The sequence below is a fragment of the Bubalus kerabau genome, chromosome 1 (assembly GCF_029407905.1).
Source record: "Bubalus kerabau isolate K-KA32 ecotype Philippines breed swamp buffalo chromosome 1, PCC_UOA_SB_1v2, whole genome shotgun sequence".
Lineage (NCBI taxonomy): Eukaryota > Metazoa > Chordata > Mammalia > Artiodactyla > Bovidae > Bubalus > Bubalus kerabau.
Window position 1 is genome coordinate 9784918 of NC_073624.1, and position 23981 is coordinate 9808898.

Sequence of the window (23981 nt, forward strand, 5' to 3'; positions counted from 1 at the left end):
GCGCACTCTCTGCACCTCAGTGTCGCTCCCTCACCGCAGCGCGACACCCACACAGGTTCTTTCGCGGCTCCTGGAGGATTTCCCTCGAGACCCTCCCACGGCCCGGCACCTCTGTTCTTCTCCAAGTCTAGGGCCCCGCCTCTCAATCTTCGCCCCGCCCCGTCCTGGCCCCGCCCACTCCAGGCGCGAGCCCAGACTAGCAGTTTGGCGCCAAACCTATTGGTCTGCGACGTGTTGGACGCGTGTCTCAGCGTTCTGGTTCGGAATCAGAATCCCTGAGGGACTAGAAAGCCCCGGCCGGGGGCGGGATTCGAATACCTTGAGAACCCGGGGGAGACTGTGGGTACGAGTGGTGTTTATGGCAATAGGGGAAGGCGGGTGAAGAATGTGAGGGGCAGTGGGGGCTTCCTTTCTGAGGCCGTGCTCGACGGTCGTTGCTGGGCCCTAGGCTGGTGGCTTTGTGCTTTTCGACTCCCATCCCCACCCTGTCGAGTGCTCTTGAGGGATTTCCAGAAGCCTTATTTTAAACCAAGTCGGACCTAAGTCTTGAAGAGGCCTCCTCGGGCCCCTTATGAGGGAATCCGGTGTCAGGAAAATGGCCGGGGGGCGGGGAGGCGGGGAGGGTGACTTGGACCGCGCTCGCCACGGTAAGGGACCGCTTCTGGCGCCTTAAGCCAAGGTGTTTGGGAGCCCTACTTTAGATCCAACTGTTCATTCCATCAACTGCTATCTGAGAAAGATGGAGAACAATCTTTTTATTAAGAAAGAAAGAACAGTCACAGAATTTGGGGTTATCATGTATATGATTAGCTATCTTGAGTGAGGGACCGCATTCCAGAAGATTCCGTTTACATTGTTTCCTCGTTTGCCTCGAATACTTTCTTGTACTAGGTGATAACGACCCTACTTCTGCCTCCGAAGTTTGTTCCCCACTGAGCTGGGCCCCAACTTAGTTTGGTGTTCAGTGAGGAGATGAAATAGAACAAAACTGATTATTTGGACCACATTTTCTAACGAACACAGTCATGCCTTGTAGATTCCTGACTTAGAACAAAGGCTTTATCTGCTTATTGGCCCTAATATTTTATCATTAAAATACTAGATTATTGTTTAGTTGCTAAGTCATGTCGGACTCTTTTGTGTCTCTATGGACTATCCACCATAATTTTAAACCTTAAAATCATGAAGCTAGTTAATATTATAAAATGAAATACATCTGATGTTTTATGAAACAAAAAAAATATGTTACAAGAGAGCTCCTCATCATTCCAAAGCAGAAGGGAGTCCTCGTACATGAGAAAAATAATATCTTTTTATTGAGAATAGACTTAAGTTCTAGGTGCCAGGGAGGATGCAAAGAAGACTTAAGGTCAAAGTTCTTAGACTGTTAACAAATATGGAAGTTTAATATCAATATTTAATTCTAAGATTCTACTTCTAAATAACCTTCCAAGACAACAAAAAAGATATTGTTATTCATGATTAACTGTGCTATAGGAAATCAAAAGATGATACTGTATCAAAAGATACAGTGTGGCCATTTTTGAGGAAATAAATGAAACTAGTCCCCTCACCCACTGGGGAAGGAAATGGCAACCCACTCCAGTGTTCTTGCCTGGAGAATCCCAGAGACGGGGAAGCCTGGTGGGCTGCTGTCTACGGGGTCGCACAGAGTCAGACACGACTGAAGCGACTTAGCAGTAGCAGCAGCAGCAGTCCCCTCACCCACACATACCACACCAGAAAAAAGAAATAATGCCACAGGCTTAGGAGAAATAAGATAGGCCAGCCTAGTTATGGAGAAGGCAGTGGCACCCCACTCTGGTACTCGTGCCTGGAAAATCCCATGGATGGAAGAGCCTGGTAGGCTGCAGTCCATGGGGTCCCTATGAGTTGGACACGACTGAGCAATTTCACTTTCACTTTTCAGTTTCATGCATTGGAGAAGGAAATGGCAACCCACTCCAGTGTTCTTGCCTGGAGAATCCCAGGGATGGGGAGCCTGGTGGGCTGCCGTCTATGGGGTCTCACAGAGTCGGACACGACTGAAGCGACTTAGCAGCAGCAGCAGCAGCCTAGTTATTCCAAACTATTTTTTCTTGAAAAAAAAAAAGGTGTATGGCTGCTCTGGGTCTTCCTATTTGCTGTTCTTCTCCAGTTGTGGGCAGCAGGGGCTATTCTAGTTGCTGTGGGCAAGCTTCTCATTTCAGTGGTTTCTTTTGTGTGAAGCCGGGCCCTGGGCGCACGGGCTTTAGTATTGTAGTGCTTGGGCTCAGTAGTTGTGGCTCATGGGGCTCTAATATTTGTCTAATTATCTTTCTGGTCCTTGATGACTGAAATGAAATAAAAAATTCTATGGGTAAAGGATTTTGTACTATATGATCTGTGACAACTTATTAATATTTCTTGTTTTTCCAGAATTGATTATTTTTCTGCTGTTCACCCTTCAATATGAAGGAGGACCAAGTTGTGCTGGAAGAACCGGGATTCCAAGATGAAGATGTATGCCTAGAACGTTGAAAGATACATAGATATTCATTCATTCTACAAAAATGGAGTTCCTTCTCTGTTAACTACTACTTTTAGAAACTTAACTACTATTTTTATTTATTAGAAATAAAACAGTTCTGGAGAGAGGCACTATTACAAATATGTGACAACTTGTTTGGCAAGGGGAGCTAAGATTAGCTACTTAGCAGCTGGCATGAAAGTATTTTAATAATTTAACAATTGGTATGGCCATATTGGTACCAAATAGCAGAGGAAGGAGTTCAAGGTCTGGTGTAGAAGACTGAGAAAACATATTTTAAAATAGCTTGTGTTGTTCCACTCTTTTGGATTAAGGTCTTAAAAAGTTTGGAGAGACTGTTGGAATTCCCCGGTGGGTCAGTGGTTAGGAGCCTGTGCTTCCACTGCAGGGGGCTGAGTACCATATTGGGCTTCCTAGTGCTTTCAGTGTTGGCACTGCTTTTAAGTATGCAACAATATGTTTGAAAAAGTATTATTGATCCTACCTCAATTTGTCTAGAGAAGCGGAATTTGAGGCGTTTTGAAGTGACTCATAATGCTGAATTAAGTCTTTAAAATATGTGAAACAGTTGGATATGAAGAATGAACACTCTTTTTTTTCTGTTCCATCTCCTTTAGGAATCTTTGTTTCAAGACATTGACCTGTTACAAAAACATGGAATTGTAAGTATTTTTTCAAGACTCTGTGAAATTGTCCCTTTGAGAGTTTCTGAGCCTTGACTCTATTGGCATTTGGGACCAGGCAATTCTTTCTTGTTGAGGTGGCTGTCCTGCGCATTGTAGGGTGTTTAGTAGCATCCCTGATTCCTAACCACTTACTCTATGTCAGCAGCAACCCTCGGGTTGTGACAATCAAAAATTTCTTCAGATATTTTTAGGTGTCCCCAGGGGGCAAAATTGCCCACAGTTGAGAACCGCTGGTCCAACGGGAGGCATTCAGAGCTATCTACTGAAAATTTACTTTCTGTGTCATGTGATTAGAGTAAATACAGTTCAGTTCAGTTCAGTCGCTCAGTCATGTCCGACTCTTTGCGACCCCATGAACTGCAGCACGTCAGGCCTCCCTGTCCATCACCAACTCCCAGAGTTCACTCAAACTCATGTCCATCGAGTCGGTGATGACAGAAATCCAGACTTTAAGTAACAAGCTAGATGAATTTCAGTAGCAATCAGTTGACAGTAAAACTTCTCTGACACTACCCTTTGAAGTCCTCACATTTACTCTCTTTCAGTTGAATTTAGAAAGTTGGAGCAAGAGAAAATGCTGGTTTTTTGGTTATGTAGTTATTTGCATTCTCCAAGGGTAAAGAAAAAAATCTTAAAAGATTTTTAAAGAACATACTGGTAATGAAGTTCTGTAGAAAGAAGGAGCTGAACTGAGGGGGTGAATGTGTGATAAATTTGTTAGCTTTTCTACCAACAGACTCTTCTTTTGAATTCCTTGTTACATTGCCATGGTCTCACTAACATTCTTGGGAAATCAGGGCACAGCCAGAACATTTGGCAGCATGCTGGGTATGTTCTACTCAGATATTTCCAGAACATTTGGCTACATGGTGGGTGGGTTCCACCTGGCTGCCTGTGTAAAATTGGCATCATAATGGAAGTAGATGGACATGAAAGCACATGACATAGTAGGGGAGCCTTTCAGGCTGGCATTTTCTCAATCTGCTGCACCCATTCTTTTACTTACAGAATGTGGCTGACATTAAGAAACTGAAGTCAGTAGGCATCTGTACCATCAAAGGGATACAGATGACAACAAGAAGAGCCCTGTGCAATGTCAAAGGACTCTCAGAAGCGAAAGTGGACAAGATTAAAGAAGCAGCCAACAAGCTTATTGTAAGCAAAATCCATTCTTTGTTGTTTTAGCTTAAATGGGCCCTGGGAATCTCTGTAGCCTTTTTCATTATGTACACTAGAAACTATTGTGAGACCTGTGAGTTCCTGTGCATCACCATACATTATATGCCCCATGTTAACTTTTCATCATGTAAGTTTCAAAGCAATAATTCTGAAAAAAAATGAGACAGAGGTTAAGAGACCAGGAAAACTATTAAGGCAATCATTTTTTACAAAACCTTTTATTTTTGTCTCCTTTTATATCACTTTCCCCTTTTCTGTGCCTCTGCCTTTCCTTCTTTTCTTTTTCTTTTTTTGTCCAGGATGTGCTGCTTGCAAGATCTTAGTTCCATGACCTGGGATCAAACCCAGGCTCCCAGCAGTGAGAGTACCAAATCCCAACCACTGAACTACCAGGGACTCCCTCCTTTTCATATTTTTTTACCTTCTTCCTCCTTATTTTTTTGTATTATCTCCTCAAACATTGTATATATGGCTGTTGTGAAGCACTCAGCACCAAAGAAATTGCTCTCTGCTGGTATAGACATTTGATAAGAGAACATTGCATTTGAAAAAGACCAACAGTGGCTGGGTCTCCATTTGTGCAGTTGAGATAGATGTGACCAAGAATGTGCTCATTGAGGCACCTGAGCATAAAGCTAAGTGAAACCTGTACTTTGTACCTGGGCCCATAGACCATAAGAGACCTATGCCGCCGATGGCTCCAAGCAGAAGCACATGCCTTTGACCCAAGTTTTTGTGTAGCACTTTTGGGGGCCACTGGAGGCAGCACCTCTGGGAATAAGAATGTGCAGAAAGGCCAAAGCCTCTCTTTGCAAAAGAGCAGGCTTCTCCTTTTCTACATGTGTATAAGAGAGTCTCATTCTCACCAAGTCCTAGAAACTCTCTTCACCAACAGGTACCTGTTTCCTTCCAGATGCAAGTGTCAGTGTGGTCCTGAACTTGGAGAGGACACAACTGAACTGGTCTGAACACAACTCAGTTGCTCTATGTTCTGAGTACTCTTGGGCTGTATACCCACAAGGCAGTTCCGTAACTGCCAGGGTGTCTAATGAAGCCCTAGTGCAGTACCCAGGGTTTGGGATTTAAAATTCTCCTTTATAGCTCAAGGCATTAGTCTTCTTTCCTTTGGAAAATAGTTCTGTTACCAAAGAGAAGAATCTTTCTCCTTCTCGTGTACCCACTAATGCACCAACAGTCTAATCCTCTCTTAACTGAAACTGTTTTTTCTTAGAGAAAGAGATTGAGATATAGAGGGAGAGAAGAAACAGAAAGTTAATTTCATAGTACAGTGGTATGTATCAGAATTATCTGGAGTGGCTAATAAAGAACACAGAGGGCCAGCCTCATTGAATGAAATCAACTGAATCACTTAGTAAAGTACGAGTCTGCTTTATGCCATAAATGTATCTTGTTTAACCTTTACAGCTTCCCTATGAGAGAGATACTATTAGTATCCCATTTGACCCAAAAGAGGAAGCCAAAGTACAGCATGATAAAGTAGTTTACCACACATTACACAACTAATAAGGGTTAGAGACGTAGTTTGAACCTTGGTAAGGTGACTCAAGAGCCTGTGTTCTTAACCATGATCTTGTGCTGCCTTCAAAGACAAATGAACTGTAGCTTATAGCAAATGATGACCAAGAATCAAGTATATAGTTTTTGGCAGCATTTGAAATTAAGATATTCATCTTATATCTTTTTTGAACCTTTCCTTTTGTCTTTCTGTAGGAACCAGGCTTCTTGACTGCATTTGAGTATAGTGAGAAGAGGAAGATGGTTTTCCATATCACCACTGGGAGCCAGGAATTTGAGTATGTATTCATATTTTTTTATAAGCACTAAGCACAGTCTTTGGAATACTACATTTCTTTTCCTCTATCTGAGTTGTTATTTTGACTATAAACAATAGAAATAGCTTCTTACTTTGCAGAATTTTTTCCCCCCTCAAACAGCAACTGAAGCAAATAAATTTTAGACTGCTTGTAAAAATGGGATTACCTTTTTTACAAGAAATTCAGACTCAAAGTATAAGTAGTTTCTGAATCAGTCTGTATTAATTAATAAGCCATTAAAGAAATCAGTTTAACTTTTCATTTCCTTTTTATTCTCTATTGATCAAGGAAATTCCATTTCACTTTTGGTTTTCCTTAAAGATCAGTTGTTAGGGACTCCTCTGGTGGTCCAGTGGCTAAGACTGCGAACTCCCAATGCATGGGAGCCAGGGGCTCAGGTTCCACCCCTCCTCAGGGAATTAGAGCCCATATACCGCAACCAATTAAAAGAACCTGCACGCTCCATTGAGGGTCAATTGAGACCCGACACAACCAAAGAAATATTTTTTAAAATTCAGTTGTTAGAGTGAATATTTTAGAGGAAATAATCCAATGTTGGTTTTGCTTTTCAGCATCAGCAGTTTTAACTCCTCCCCACCTTTTTTTTTTTTTACCATCTTATGATTCCTAAGACATAGTCACCATCTTCCCAATGCAAGTTGACTACGGTGTGTGTGTGTGTTTTTCCCTGCCTTAGTAGGCAGAATTACTATTTCATAAGTTAGAGAAGTTTCCAAGAGCAATTTGAACAAAGCAGTATTTCCTCAAAGTATTCCTCAAAACCTTGACCTCACAAAAGCTCCAAGAAAAAAAAAGAGTTTCATAGTCAAATATGCCTCCCCATTTGAATGTCTGCTAAGCAACTCAGACGTCACAGTTCCCAAATCAAATTTCTAATATTTGCCCCAGATTTGCTCCTCCTAAAATCTCCCTCAGCTCAGATCTCTTTCCTAATCCTCAGGTCTGAAACCTTAGTGTCATCCTTGGTGCCTTTTTTACCCCCTCACATGCTAACTCTAATCTATTAACAAATCCTATCTGCTCTGTCTTCAAATATATTTAGAATAAACCAACCAGTTTCTTCAACAAATAAATTATAAAGAATAGAAAAGAGGTGGACTCAGGGAGAAGACCTAGAGAGTAAAAGGCATTTAAAAGACATGTCACTTAATCTCAATACGTAGATCTTATTTTGGATCCTAATGCAAACACACTACAGGAAGTAAGACATATGAGACTGAAAATTGAACACTTAATAGATAGTTGATATTAAGAAATTACCAATTTTTTAGATGTGATATGGTAATGCAGTTATATTAAAAATAAGAGTCTTCATCTTGTAGAGATACCTACTGAAATATTTAGGATGAATTGATATGTTGCCTAATATCTGCTTAAAGTAATATGAAAAGGGAGGTAAGTGGTTGGCAGTTTATATGGAAAAAATTTTGGCCATGAGTTCATGGTTGATAACTGTTGAGGCTGAGGTACATGATAGTTCATTATTATAATGTTTTTTGTCTACTTTTGTTTATGTTTGAAATTTTTCATAATACAAAGTTTATATGTATATTTTTCCTGTTTGTATCTATATGTGTACAGAGAGGGAGAAAAAAATGTGAATTTAATTACTTCTCACAACCTTCTCCTTTGGTGCCTCTGATCTGGCCTAAACCATCTATTAATATCTGTTCTGGATTATTGATAATAATAATTATTTTAACTAGCTTCCTTCCTTTAGACCTTGCCCCTACCATTTATTCTTCACATAGAAGGCAGGATAAATTTTTTTATATAATTTTATTTATTTATTTTTGGCTGTGCTGGGTTTTCATTGCTGGGCGGGCTTTTCTCTAGTTGCTGGGAGCAGGGGCTACTCTTCATTGCAGTGCACAGGCTTCTCATTACGGTGGTCTTTCTTGTTGCAGAGCACAGGCTCTAGGGCTCATGGGCCTCAGTAGTGGTGGCACGAGAGCTCAGTAGTTGCGCTTCCAGGGATCTAGAGCGTAGGCTCAACAGTGGTGGCACCAGGGCTTAGTTGCGCTGTGGTATGTGGGATCTTCCTGGACTGCAGATTGAACTCGTCCCTGTCTCCTGCATTGGCAGGAGGATTCTTTACCACTGAGCCATCAGGGAAGCCCCTGAATAATGTTTTTAAAACATAGATCAGATCATAATACTCTTCTGTCCAAAACACCTTAATGACTTCCCAGGCTCACTCAGAGCAAAAGCCAAAAATCCTCCCTAATCTCAAATCTAAGCTCTTATTTGTCTTCTGGTTTACTGTGTACCAACTGGGCTAATTTTTTTGCTATTCCTAGAAAATGACAGACACACTCCAACCTCAGGGCATTTGCACTTAGCATTCCCTCTGCCTGGAACACTCTTTCCTCATTATGTACATGGCTTGCTGTCAGATTTTTCAGGTCTTTGCTAACTCACATGGGCCTTCTGTGATCATTTTCTTTGAAAATTTATTTGAAAACTTCCTACCTTCATCCTCTGCGTCTTTTATCCCCTTTCCAGATCTAATTTTTATTCATACCATTTAATAACATCTGACATACCACATATTTTACTTACTTATGTGTATTGTCTGTTTTCTCATTAGAATGTAAGCTCCACAAAGTGATGGATCTGTCTCTTTTGTTCACTGCTTTACTCCAGTCAGACCCAGCTGAGCACTGAGCACATAGACACATTACTCCAAGTGCATAAAGCAATCTCTGGCACAAACTAGATGTTCAGTAAATATTTGTGGAATAACTAATTGACTGAATAAGCAAATAGTAAAATATGTTGGGGAAGTGCAATAAACTGTATTTCTCGGAGATTTATACATTTTATTAAAGGGTCTGAATTCCTACAGTGAAGTAAAACACCTGTTTAACCTAGCATTGCCTCAAATTTTTAAAATCACAGGACCTTTTGTTCAAATAACAGCTAAGGAAGAGTCTTTGGGAAATCTTGCTCCGAGACTAATTGGTCAGGTACTTTCCTGGTGGTCCAGGGTTAAGAATACAACTTCCAAAGCAGGGGACATGGGTTTGATTCCTGATTGGGGAACCAAGATCCCACATGCGGCCTGCACACTGTGAGAAGAGCCCACGTGCCACAGCTAAGACCCAACACAACCAAAATGAATAAATATTTTTTTAAAAAAACAAATTGGTCCAAGTCAGGGTGATCAAAATAATTTGATTCAAATGATGACTTGATATTCTCCAGTTGTTCTACCACATCATGGTTTAAGAATCATCTGGCTGGACTTCCTTGGTGGCCCAGTGGTTAAGAAACCTGCCTACCAGTGCAGGGGACACATGTTTGATCCCTGGACCAGGAAGATCCTGTATGACACGGGTCAGCTAAGTCCATGCACCACAACTGCTGAGTCTGCATGCTCTAGAGCCAAAGCTTTGCAACAAGAAAGCCACTGCAATGAGAAGCCGGAGCACCAAAAATACTAGAGAGTAGCCCCACTCAGTGCAACTAGAGAAAGCCCACGTGCAGCAACAAAGACCCAGCGCAGCCAGAACAAACAAATAAAAATTTTAAAATTTGGCTTTGAGAAATTATTACTCTACATATTACTTATATATTATTAAGTAATATACATTATTATTTATATATTATCAGGGCTTCCTTTGTGGCTCAGTGGTAAAGACTGCCTGCTGCAATGTAGGAGACCTGGATTCGATCCCTGGGTCAGGAATATCCCCTGGAGGAAGGCATTCTCTAGTACTCTTGCCTAGGGAATCCCATGGACGGAGGAGCCTGGCACGCTGCAGTCCATAGGGTCGCACAAAGTCAGACACAGCTAAAGTGACTAAGCAGCGGCAGCAGTAAATATTATTACTTAATATATTTTTTCTTAAGCTGCAAGCCCATTTATAAATTTGACAAATTTTAAGGAACTTTTCTAATATGGTTAACCAAATTTCCTTGAATATTTTAACTTATATTTATAAATTTATTATATTTCTCCTCAGAACTTTGCTTGTATAATTACTAAAATCTTTTCAATTACTTGAATGTCTTATAAATTTAATGCATTGCAGGCAGATTCTTTATGATCTGAGCCGCTAGGGAAGCCCCTATAAATTTAATAAATTAAACATAAGTATAGTGAGTCTTAGACACTCTTAAATGTTCAAATACTGTGTATAAAGTTAGCTATCAACTTAGAAGCTGCAGGTTTATGTCATTTAATCAATTACAGGCTAATGTGTTATGTTATAAAAATGTCAAATTCTCAAACTATGAGAGTTTTCAAGTACCAAATATGCACAGTTTATTCCCAAATTTAATATGAAAATAGTAATCTATGAGTTTGATTTTTGTCTCTATTTTAAAATCTTTCAAGAGTTAAAAGCACTATTTCTATTCCTAATACTAAATTTTCCTCAGTTTCCCAAGGGAACAGTTAGTTATGCTATCCCAAGCAATTTGGGGTACACTTTCAGTTGAATTAGGGGTTCATTTTTTCAGAATATCCACCAGAAATTTTGTCTTAGATTTTCCAGGGCTATAGCCATTTCTCTAAAATTTCTCTAAGCCAAAGTTTTAGGGTGGTTTTTCTCAAGATGAAGAAGGACAAGTAAAACTTCCTTTAATAATTGGTAGACTTATAGAATCTCTAAATAAAAATCTAAATAAATTCTAAATATAGAATCTCTAAATATGCCTTTCAAATTGAGTGGTCTCTCCAGCATGTCCTTTAGATTCAGTTTATGCGAGTCACTATCTAGATTTTTTTCTTTTTCTCATTGAAGTCCACAGCTCTCACTAAATTTGTGGCCAACTTCTAACATTGCTTCAATTTACATTTAAGTTACTCTCAAACTATGTAAATGTACATCTGTTAAATTATCCATATCTCTTAGAGCTCTGTCTGATCTGTGACCATGTCCCAAAAGTCATGCTAATACAAACTACAAAGATTTTTAAACTGCTCCTACCAGATCTTAGGGCAATTACTATAGTTAATATTTGTTGTATTAAATGAATGAATGAGATTATTTAACTTTAGGTCTTTTCGTATCAGGAATATATATCAAATGCACTAAATCACTGAGTTACCAATTAAGTACATGCTGTCAAAATCTGACAGTTATTTTTCTAACTGCTAGCAGTACCTATCACATCTTTGAATATTTTCTATTCTGACATGTTCTTCATAGAATTTGGCTTGTGTGAGATACGTCAATCATGGTGACAATCACTGGATTCTCCTAATATCTATTTTTCATGTTTTTCAGTACTTTAAAAAATTTGGATATTTGGTTGACTTTTAGAAACATAGTCCCAGCACAGTATGAAAAACCCAATTAATAACTAAAACCATTTATTCAAACCTCAGTTCAATTCTAAAGAATAATGAAATATAAGGCCTACATAGTTCATTTCCTGTTGGTAGACAGGAGTGGGAACAGCAGGACTTATAGATTGTTTTGTTGATCCCCCTACCTATGCACAGTATAACCGGTGATCTAAGCAGGTGGGAAGCCATTTGTTCAGCCAAGAGTGTGTGTTTATCTTGGATGGATAGAAAGACACATAGATCAGTTCAGTTCAGTTCAGTCTCTCAGTCGTGTCCGACTCTTTGGGACCCCATGGACTGCAGCACACTAGGCTTCCCTGTTCATCACCAGCTCCCAGAGCCTATTCAAACTCATGTCCATTGCGTCAGTGATGCCATCCAACCATCTCATCCTCTGCCATCCCCTTCTCCTCCCACCTTTAATCTTTCCCAGCATCCGGGTCTTTTCTAATGAGTTGGTTCTTCGCATCAGGTACATAGATAGAAATAATACCAATGATATTAGCACTTTCTCCTTTCTTGATATTTCTATTTCTGTTCCTGTTACTGAAGCTTACTTTCTATTTCTAGTAAGTTGCTAGGAGGTGGAATTGAAAGCATGGCAATCACAGAAGCTTTTGGAGGTAGGTAAAAGCTTAATATTTTGTTATATGAAAAATATATGTATGTATACACACCCATATCAGTGATAAATTGTATCTGATTTGGAACTTATGATGAAATATCAGTTATCATAATGCAAGATCTTTCTGGGCTACAATTAAAATATTTTCCAACATTAACAGATGAGTTTTATTGACATTTTTCATCTTTTTATCTCTGATTCCTATAGAAGAAAATTTTTTCCTCTCATATCTTCAGAAAGTAGTTGTATAATGAGACTGATCTTATTAATATTTTTAAGAAATGCATATTTCAGGAACATAGAGAATAGATTTTTCTCTTTGTTGTATCCTCTATTAAAAAAAAAAGTTGGAAATTCCCTGGCAGTCCAGGGGTCAGGACTGCATTCTCACTTCTAGGGCCTGAGTTTGATCCCTGCTTGGGGAACTACAATCCCACAAGCCTCGTGGTGCAGCCAAAAAGAAATCCATGCATAGGTATTTTATGTACTGCTCCTGACAGTTCCATTATTTTCTGTCCTCAGAGAACCAAATCTGTTTTTTTGTTTGTTTGTTCAGTGTTGATGTTTCTGCTGACTTGGAAAAATAAATTTTTGTTTATTTCTATTGACTCCCAGTCTTAATGGCTTGTTGTTTGGTTGCTAAATCATGTCCAACTCTTTGCGACCCCAAGGACTATAACTCGCCAGGCTCCTCTGTCTGTGGGAGTTCGCAGGCAAGAATACTGGAATGGTTACCATTTCCTTCTCCAAGGGATCTTCCCCGCCCAGGGATTGAACTGCATTTCCTGCATTGCAGGCAGATTCTTTAGCACTGAGCCACCTGGGAAACCCACTTGAATGACTTACCTTCTTGTGTGTTTATTGATATTTGTGAACATATTTCTTAATTTTAATCTGTTGAAGTTCAGTAGGCCTAAATTGGTATAGTGGGGATGTTTTTCTCTAGAGAGTATTTGCTTTTGTTGGTAGCTAGGAGATACCACCAATTTGAGGATCACCCTGGTATTCCCCTTGAGGATCTCAGATCAGTGGGAAAACTCCAGGCTCTCTTTGCTGTGGTGGAGTCTTACACTTTCATTTATATGATTATTCCTAAGAAAAATTTGGGTTTTATGGCAGAAAATGAAGAAGAACTAAAAAGCCTCTTGATGAAAGTGAAAGAGGAGAGTGAAAAAGTTGGCTTAAAGCTCAACATTCAGAAAACGAAGATTATGGCATCTGGTTCCATCACTTCATGGGAAATAGATGGGGAAACAGTGGAAACAGTGTCAGACTTTATTTTTTGGGGCTCTAAAATCACTGCAGATGGTGACTGCAGCCATGAAATTAAAAGACACTTACTCCTTGGAAGAAAAGTTATGACCAACCTAGATAGCATATTGAAAAGCAGAGACATTACATTGCCTACAAAGGTCCGTCTGGTCAAGGCTATGGTTTTTCCAGTGGTCATGTATGGATGCGAGAGTTGGACTGTGAAGAAAGCTGAACGCCAAAGAATTGATGCTTTTGAACTGTGGTGTTGGAGAAGACTCTTGGACTGCAAGGAGATCCAACCAGTCCATTCTAAAGGACATCAGTCCTGGGTGTTCTTTGGAAGGAATGATGTTAAAGCTGAAACTCCAGTACTTTGGCCACCTCATGTGAAGAGTTGACTCATTGGAAAAGACTCTGATGCTGGGGGTGACTGGGGGCAGGAGAAGAAGGGGACGACAGAGGATGAGATGGCTGGATGACATCACCGACTCGATGGACGTGAGTTTGAGTAAACTCCAGGAGATGGTGATGGACAGGGAGGCCTGGCGTGCTGCGATTCATGGGGTTGCAAAGAGTGGGACACGACTGAGCAACTGAACTGAACTGAACTGATCATCTAAAGGACAGTTTTGAAAAAGAAAATCTTTAAAAAGTTGTTTTTATTACTGGTATTCATATATGTAGAATCCATTCATGACATAGAGGCACTTCGTGTATGAGATTTGACAGTTGGAAAAGGAGACCATACTCTAAGACCATATCTAGTCTTTATGAAAATAATCTAACTCTTAACTATTTTTTTCCCTGTTTCACAGAATTTCGAACTGGAAAAACCCAACTCTCTCATACCCTCTGTGGTAAGGATATATAACAACAATGATAGCAATAACAATAATAATCATAGCCATTACTTACTAATCTACTTTGTGCCTGGTACTTTATATAATCTCATGTAATCTGAACAAACTTGCAAGGAATCTAAAACTCAGAGAGATTACTTAACTCCCCACGGTTATACAAATACCAGAGCTGGTCTGTGAATGTGTGATACGTGAGGCCATGTTGTATGTGCTGCACCCTGAACACCTGAATGGAAATAGGGAGGAGGTAAATGGATATATGAATGTGTTGGTGGAGAGAGGTATTTGTTCATGGCCTCAATTTTTCTTATTCTGTCTTGTGTATATCTTGTTTATAAGAATATCACAGAATCTATCGAGGCTTTAGAATTCCTTACTTTCCATAGAGTAAGGGTGGAACTAAAAAAGACTTAAAATAAGCAAAAATATCTCCTTTTACATAAAGTCATTGTACTGTATTTCTTAGATCTAAGTAGAAGGAAAATGGGTGTTTAGTAAGGGGATTCTGGAATCCAAATAGCTCTACCCTTAATAGCTGCATGACCTTGGTTAAGTTGCTTCACCTTTCAGATTTTCCCCATCAGTAAAATAGGAATAATTCTAGGGCCATTTTAGGATTGTTTTGAAAAATAAATGAAATAATGTGTGTGCTTAATGTAAAATAATTCCTTAGTGTTAATACTACATATAAAGAAAATACATTTAAAATTATGCATACATTAATTGAAAAGTTACTTAAATGAGTTACATAGCATAAATTATATTTGTGATTATTTCTTATAGGAAGGAAGTAATATTTAAATTCTACCTCTGTTCTTTTTAAAAAAATTTTTATTAAAATATGGTTGATTTACTATGTTGTGCCAATCTCTGCTGTACAGCAAAGTGGCTCATTTATGCACATATATACCTTCTTTTCTATTATGGTTTATTGCAGGATATTAAATATAGTCCCTTGTCCTATATATTAGGACCTTGTTATTCTACTTCTGTTCTTTAGGAGAACTAAATTTCATGACTATCTCCCATTGTGAAAGATACTGACATTCTTTGCTGAATTACTGTTATGCTGGAAGAATACTTATAATTTTACCACTGGTTAGTAATATAAAAATATAGCATGCTATTTAGAAACTATTATTTGCTAGATGGCTAGAGAGTTGCAACCAGAATAAATCCCATGTTAATTTGTATATCCATTTGTACAGAGTTTATTCACTCTTGTTAATATTAATTAATTTTTAATTGCTTCCTAGTGACAGCTCAACTTCCAGGAGCAGGTGGCTACTCAGGAGGAAAGATTATTTTCATCGATACAGAAAATACTTTGTAACCCTTTTATTTATGCAAATTGCAAACATAATAGTGTGATATAGTACTATTACTATAAAAGAGAATTTGCTTGAAATATGTCATTTTTATAACTATCCTGTAAACCAATAATAATGAAAAAAAAACAAGGGGAAACAGTTGCTAGTTGAGTTCTCAAGTCACTTTTTTCCTCTTAAATCTTTTTAAGAATTGTGTATTTTTTTTTTATTGACATAGAGTTGATTTACAATGTCATGTTAGTTTCAGGTATACAGGAAAGTGACCCAGTTATATATATATATGTGTACACACACATACACACACATATGTATATATCAGATCAGATCAGTCGCTCAGTCGTGTCCAACTCTTTGCAACCCCATGAATCGCAGCACGCCAGGCCTCCCTGCCCTTCACCAACTCCCGGAGTTCACCCAGACACACGTCCATCGAGTCAGTGATGCCATCCAGCCATCTCATCCTCTGTCGTCCCCTTCTCCTCCTGCCCCCAATCCCTCCCAGCATCAGAGTCTTTTCCAATGAGTTACACGTATATTGTTGTGATTGTTTAGTCACTAAGTTGTGTCCAACTCTTGTGACCCCATGGTTTATAGCCCACCAGGTTCCTCTGCCCATGGGATTTCTCAGGTAAGAATCCTGGAGTGGCTTGCCATTTCCTTCTCCAGGGGATCTTTCCAGCCCAGGGACTGAACTTGCATCTCCCACATTAGCAGGTAGATTCTTTACCACTGACAGGGAAGCCCATATACATACATATGTATACATGTGTATGTGTTAATCACTTAGTTGTGTCCGATTCTTTGTGATTCCATGGACTGTGGTTAAGAATCTGCCTTTCAAGGCAGAGGATGTGGGTTCCATCCCTGGTCAGAGAACTAAGATCCCACATGTCCTGGGCAACTAAGCCCTTGCCACAACAAAAGAACCTGCCTGCCACAACTAAGACCCCATGAAGCCAAAAAAAAAATTTTTTTAAAGAAGAAAAGGGGTTCCACACAGAGAGAGGGTGTAAACTGAGAAAGATCACTGAGATTTGCAATTAGGAGTCCAAGAGACCATTTGCAGTAAAGAAAGATGATGGAAGCTTGTTGCAAATAAACAGTAAGGAATTGAGTAGTGTGTAATTAACCAATAAATAGAAGAAGAAATAACAGTTTGAGGAGCTATCAGGTTCAGAAGACATTCCTTTTAACAATAGGACTGAAGCAAGAGTTGCTCAGCTGGAGTTCAGCTAGTTTCAGAAATAGTTGATTAAATGTGGTTCTTTGAGAGGGAGGAATTGTTCTTGAAGAATATCTGCCACTGTTTGGCAATTTGGATTTTATCCAGAATGGTAGAAACAGCTAAGAGCCAGGTCATGTGTAAGAGGGAATGCAGGGGAACAAGGATGTACAAGGGCCCAAGTGAAATGCTGTCGTTCTTTCAGTGTCTCTTTCATGTATACTGCTCTATCTTGATATTTTTCTTTTTATGTGCTTATATTTTGCCTACATAATTATATTTTACACTTACTTATGGCATAAATTATCTTATGACTCCTTAAATCCTCCGTAGAGCCTTGAACTGGTAATTGGTTAATATGCTGATAATTCCATATGCTGATCTGCTAAAAAACATTTGTAAATTGGTTTGAACTTCCCTTTAGCGTAAGCCCAACTTTACATTCCTGGTTATATAGTCACCTGGTTTTATAAAAACTGACATAGTGAGAAAAAACTTTTTTATCTCTTCCAATTCCTTGTCTTCTTTGACTTGTCTACCAATAACATCTGAGTATACTCAGCAGCAGTAGAAGATTTTAGTGGCTGTCATTGTAGCTCTGAAGAAAACATATATAGTGCTGTAGGATGACTGGGACTGAGAAGGCAATGGCACCCCACTCCAGTACTCTTGCCTGGAGAATCCCATGAACGGAGGAGCCTGGAAGGCTGCAGTCCATGGGGTCGCTGAGGGTCGGACACGACTGAGCGACTACACTTTCACTTTTCACTTTCATGCATTGGAGAAGGAAATGGCAACCCACTCCAGTGTTCTTGCCTGGAGAATCCCAGGGATGGGGGAGCCTAGTGGGCTGCCGTCTATGGGGTCACACAGAGTCGGACACGACTGAAGCAACTTAGCAGCAGCATTAGCAGCATGACTGGGAAATCCTAAAGACAGTTCAACACTTACTGAACTAGTTCCAAGTGTCAACAAATAAGGTTATACATGGTCCTTGCTTTATAGTTACTTATAAGCTTCCCTGGTAGCTCAGCTGGTAAAGAATCCACCTACAATGCAGGAGACCACAGTTCGGTGCCTGGGTAGGGAAGATCCCCTGGAGAAGGGATAAGCGGCCCACTCCAGTATTTTTGGGCTTCCCTGGTGGCTCAGACGGTAAAGAAACTGCGTGTAATGCGGGAGACCTGGGTTTGATCCCTGAGTTGGGAAGATCCCCTAGAGGAGGGCATGGCAACCCACTCCAGTATTCTTGAGTGGAGAATCCCCATGAACAGAGGAGCCTGGCAGGCTGCAGTCCATGGAATCACAGAGAGTCAGACATGACTGAGCAACCAAGCACAGCACAGCATAGTATGATCAGTATTAACACAAATACTATAAACAAAGTGAAATGAGTCCATGGACATGCATTTTATCTTAAGTCATTTTAGAAAATACTGGGATCACCAAAGACCTAAAAAGATGTTTATTAATACTCTTTATAGTCTAGATAGATATAAGTGATTATTAGCATCTTCCAGAATACCTTTCCAGGTACACCAAATTTGTCCCCTCTATGAATTTACTAATTTCAGAATGTTATTAAAACTCCTTTAGAAGAAAGTGGATTTTAAACCTGAAATAAATGAAAAACTATATGGTGATAATTCCTTTCTGTACCCTTAAAGTGACTTTTTTGAAACTTTGGTTCATGTATCAAATTTATCCTTTATTGGCAACATGTGATTAGTGGTCTATTAAACTGTTGTGTGTTGAACAAGTGAGGAACGTGAGTGAATTAATTCACTTTGAAGTGACTTGAATTATAATTCAGTGATATTATCTTCATAGAAGAGATCTATTTTTATAGAACTGAGAACAAAAGAGGTTCACAAATCTTAATTTCTAGTTTTTCTCTTATAACTGATTTGCTGCCTACCTCTGAGTTATTTGCCTAATCTCTGTCAGTGTCCTCATTTGTAAAATGTAATATAGGCCATAACAACTCACTTCCAAGGTTGTTGTTTAGATTAGATAATTTAATATTTAAATTCATTACTGTCTCACTTCTATCACTGTTATTACTACCTAATTAAGACGCTTAGGAAAAATAAAGTCTGATATAGATTTTAGGTGATTATTAGCATCCTCAGAATACCTATGCAGGTAGAGTGTTTTGCCTCTCACTTACTTAGAGCATTATTGTTTGTAGTTGTTGTCTAAACTTTTTGGAATTGATTTATTGGATCCTTAATCTGGCATACTCCAGCCGTCCAGATCGCCTTCGGGACATTGCTGATCGCTTCAATGTAGACCATAATGCAGTCCTGGACAATGTACTTTATGCACGTGCATATACTAGTAAGAACCCCATGCAATTGGATGCTTAGGCTGTTTTAAGGTTGGCAGCATTGATGTATTATTTGAGCGATACTTTATTTTGACATTATTCTTTTCTCTTTCTGTTTTACTTTTCTCCAGATTTATTTAGTCAGTCCACAGATTTTATTATCTAAGTCCTTAGACATTGAAATGCTCTCAAATTATTTCTTATTCTATGTCTTTGAAATGAAAAGTAACATTCTTTTGGGTAAGGTATCATTTGGTATGTATGCTACCATATTTAATAAAGTCATAATTAAGAAATCCTTCAGGGGCTCTCTTTTGCCGAGTTCCAAGGGCATACATAATCTTAGTCCCTGCTTCTTCTAGCTTTTATAACATTTTCCCACTGCATTTCCCATCAGGTGAACATCAGATGGAGCTGCTTGATTATGTAGCAGCAAAATTCCATGAAGAAGCTGGCATCTTTAAGCTACTGGTACAAGCTTTTAAATACTGTTCAATCTGCAGCTATTTAGCATATTATCTTTCTTCTGTTGACTCCAGTTCAAATTAACTTCCATTTCCAAATGCATTATTTATTTTTACATTAATTTTGCACAGATCATTGATTCAATAATGGCACTTTTCCGAGTGGATTTCAGTGGTCGTGGGGAGTTGGCTGAACGGCAGCAAAAACTGGCCCAGATGTTGTCACGACTCCAAAAAATCTCAGAAGGTAGATGTTTAAAATAAATGGTGATATCAGAATAGCATCTGTGACTGTTTGCTAGATAAGCTTTGCAGAGAAGCTCAGAATAATGTCAGGAGACAATCTGTCTTTTAAAAGATAAAATTTCCTTTTATCTTTTACAACACTTTTTTAAAACCAGAAATACTGATTCTAAAACAATAAGGTACCTAAATAATATAACAATAACTTTATGTTAACAGTGAAAAAACAGGAATGTAATCTTGTTTATCAAAGAAATTTCACAGCACAGTGTTTCTAAACTCTGAAATCTAAGCAATGAACTTTTAACTTATATTGCCATTCTCTTAGTTTCTTAATTTTATTTCTTGATGCAGAATATAACGTAGCTGTGTTTGTGACCAATCAAATGACTGCTGACCCAGGAGCAACTATGACGTAAGCCCCAATATTCTGGTTTTGTATTTCACAAAAGTTAATATCAAAGGGGTTCGGTTCAGTTCAGTTGCTCAGTCGTGTCCAACTCTTTGCGATCCCATGAATCGCAGCACGCCAGGCCTCCCTGTCCATCACCATCTCCTGGAGTTTACTCAAACTCACGTCCATCGAGTCGGTGATGCCATCCAGCCATCTCATCCTCTGTCGTCCCCTTCTCCTCCTGCCACCAATCCCTCCCAGCATCAGAGTCTTCCAATGAGTCAACTCTTCACATGAGGTGGCCAAAGTCCTGGAGTTTCAGCTTTAGCATCATTCCTTCCAAAGAACACCCAGGGCTGATCTCCTTTAGAATAGACTGGTTGGACCTCCTTGCAGTCCAAGGGACTCTCAAGAGTCTTCTCCAACACCACAGTTCAAAAGCATCAATTCTTTGGCGTTCAGCTTTCTTCACAGTCCAACTCTCGCATCCATACATGACCACTGGGAAAACCATAGCCTTGACTAAACGGACCTTTGTTGGCAAAGTAATATCTCTGCTTTTCAATATGCTATCTAGGTTGGTCATAACTTTTCTTCCAAGTAAGCATCTTTTAATTTCATGGCTGCAGTGACCATCTGCAGTGATTTTGGAGCCCCAAAAAATAAAATCTGATACTGTTTCCACTGTTTCCCCATCTATTTCCCATGAAGTGATGGAGTGATTTTTGGAGCCCCAAAAAATAAAATCTGATACTGTTTCCACTGTTTCCCCATCTATTTCCCATGAAGTGATGGAACCAGATGCCATAATCTTCGTTTTCTGAATGTTGAGCTCTAAGCCAACTTTTTCACTCTCCTCTTTCAGTCTCATCAAGAGGCTTTTTAGTTCCTCTTCACTTTCTGCATAAGGGTGGTGTCATCTGCATATCTGAGGTTATTGAGTGGGAAAAAAAGGGTTTAGAGTGTAGAATAGGAAATAATTCCAAAATGATCAGTCTTGATATGGGCACAAATCTGTCACAAATCATATTTTGCACAGTGCATATTACTTCATAATTGTAAATATCACTTATTTGTTATCCAGATCTATTTGTCTCTAGTTCTTTATAAAACAAAGCAATATTTTAACTATTTTCAGAGATAGTTGGGGTTCTTTTTTGTCTAAGATTAAAAGGATATTGGAGAACAATAAAAAATCTTGGAAATAAAAACATATACAAGATACATGAATGGTTTCTTATGGGGGCGGGGGGGTGACATTTATTATGTGCAGGAAATGATGTGGAGACTTCTCTCACCAAAAATACATGAATGGTTTTTGTTGCACCGATAAGCTGTTAGCCTGAAAACAAAAAAGCAGGCTCTCTACAGGATGTACCCCATATATATATATATGGGGTATATTTGTAAGAGGTCCTATGAGAGAAGTCTCCTATTTGAAGAAACAGAATTTCAGTCCATGCCAATCCATGCTGGAAATATTCATTTTTTGTTGACGTATTGTGCACATAACATACATATTGATGCCTCTTCTTGAAAGATGGCAGTGAATAGAAAGACAAGGAGAGTGAAAGTAGTCTAGTGAAACAGAATTCTAAGAAAGGTTAGTTGCCACCATCAAAAATTTTGAGCAGTATGTATCTGGATAAGCAATCAAAATAACCCTGAATCTATGTATTGCTTTTTTAAAGATCTTTTCAATGACTTTTTATTTATAATAATTTTTAGCCAGAGAAAAGTTGCAAGACTAGCACAATAAATACATAAATATCATCATTTGCCTAGGTTCATCAGTTGTTAACATTTTGTCATATTTTTTCTATGTGTTTGTGTGTGTGCATGTGTATGTAAAATCTCTCTATATACTACATATGTACACAGGCTTATATATGCATGTATATGTTTTGTGAACCCTTTGAGCGTTTTTTCCCTGAATTATTGAGAATTATTTGCAGACATCACGACACCTCACTTCTTAAACTTCAGCATATCTCTTCTATGAAGAAGAACATTCCTGTACATAACTACAACATAATTAGCACAGTCAGGGTGCTAATTTAATACTGGTGTACTAGTTGTCTAATATGCAGTTATATTCAAGTGTCTCCACTTGTTCCAATAATAGCATTTGTAGTTTGAAGGAACATGCATTCCATGTACTTGTCATGTCTCTTTAGTTTCCATTAATCAGAACAGCTCCTCAACTTTTGTTTGTTTTTTGTGACGTTGATGTTTTTGTCGCACCATGCTGCACACGGGGTCATCAAGCCCATGCTGCCTGCGTTGGGAGCATGTGACATTTTTGAAGAGCACAGGCCAGTTGTTTTTCAGAATGTCTCTCAATGTGGAGTTTATTTTTTTCTCATTATTTAAAACGTTAAACACATTTGGCAGGAAAACTACATAAGTGATGTTATGACCTTTTCCATATATCATATCAAGAGGCACACTCTTTCAGTTTGTCCCATTATTACTGATGTTAAGTTTGATCATGTGATTAAGATGGTGTTCACAAGATTTCTCCATTGTAAAAAACCTTTTTCCCTTGGTAATTATTAAGTAATTTCTGGGGTGATACTTTGAGACTTATGTAAGTATCATGTTCCGCACCCATTGATTTTAGCATCTATTGGAGATTCTTTCGTTTTTTAATTATTTATTGATTTATTGGCTGCACTGGGTCTTAGTTTAGACTTCCCTGGGTCTTAGTTGAGGCACACAGGATCTTCCATCTTCACTGGGCATGTGAGCTCTTAGTTGCAACATATAGGATCTAGTTCCCTAATGAGAGATCAAACCCAGGCTCGCTGAGTTAAGAGCACAGAATCCTAGTCACTGGACCACCAGAGAAGTCCCTATTGGAGATTCTTGTTTAAATCAATTATTACTGTGATGGGTGCAATACAAAGTTCTGTTACTTTAAAACTGAGTCAGTATGTCATTTGTTAGCAGATAAATCAATCATTGATATATATAAGAAGATATTTGATATAATATTGTAAATTCTGAAAATTGTTCTGAAATGAATGTATCTCTCTTTAGGCATTTTCTGAACTCATCCTAAGAGTATTGCTGCATCTTCTGCAGTTTGATATAGCTCTCACTTTTCAGTACCATTTTATTTTCTACTTAATTACAAGAGATTCCAATGTGAAAAGTTTTAACTACATGAAAGGTTTTAAGCACATTTTTTTTTGGTTTGGTCATTTTTTTTGGCCTCACCTTGAGGCATGCGGGGTCTTGGCTCCTTAACAAGGGACTGAACCTGAGCCCCCTGCAGTGGATGTGTGGAGTCCTAACCACTGGACCACCAGGAAAGTCCAAGCATGTTAAAATGACTGGGGAGAGAGAAATTATTCATTCATTCAATATATATTTATTGAGAATATACTATGTAACAAGATTCTGGGAATTCACTAGTGAACAAACAAGACTATGTGCCTCCATTAGGGAAAAACAAAATACATGATGTCCATTTAATTTAAATTTTAAAGTCTTGAAATGCCATGCAAAGACTGTAGTCCTTGAGGGGTTAGGGCAATCTCTGTTTTATGTGATGTCTTTCATACACAGGACATAAAGTACTTCACAAAAAATAATTTTAAGCTGAAGAGAAATGGAAGATTTTTAAGGCTCACTTTAAAAAGAGAAAATGACTCATTGGCTCAGAGGGAGGAAGTGGGTTGCATTCAAATAAAACAGTACAAGT

The 23981-nt window shown here is 38.7% G+C and overlaps 1 protein-coding gene across 2 annotated transcripts in view; it reads left to right on the forward strand.

The window, feature by feature from the left end:
• Positions 1–200: 200 nt before the first annotated feature.
• DMC1 (DNA meiotic recombinase 1) overlaps positions 201–23981 on the forward strand; it is a 36415-nt gene continuing 12634 nt past the window's right edge. Inside the window, exons 1-12 of one of the 2 annotated variants that reach the window (XM_055566049.1) lie at positions 201–343; positions 2419–2502; positions 3148–3192; positions 4225–4371; positions 6127–6209; positions 12121–12173; positions 14245–14286; positions 15546–15618; positions 19091–19182; positions 19569–19642; positions 19768–19882; positions 20233–20293. In XM_055566049.1, coding sequence (XP_055422024.1) covers positions 2452–2502; positions 3148–3192; positions 4225–4371; positions 6127–6209; positions 12121–12173; positions 14245–14286; positions 15546–15618; positions 19091–19182; positions 19569–19642; positions 19768–19882; positions 20233–20293 — 836 coding nt within the window. In that variant the 5' untranslated portion in view covers positions 201–343; positions 2419–2451. The remainder of the gene's footprint in view (positions 344–2418; positions 2503–3147; positions 3193–4224; positions 4372–6126; positions 6210–12120; positions 12174–14244; positions 14287–15545; positions 15619–19090; positions 19183–19568; positions 19643–19767; positions 19883–20232; positions 20294–23981) is intronic. The other variant, XM_055566050.1, reaches the window with a different exon arrangement.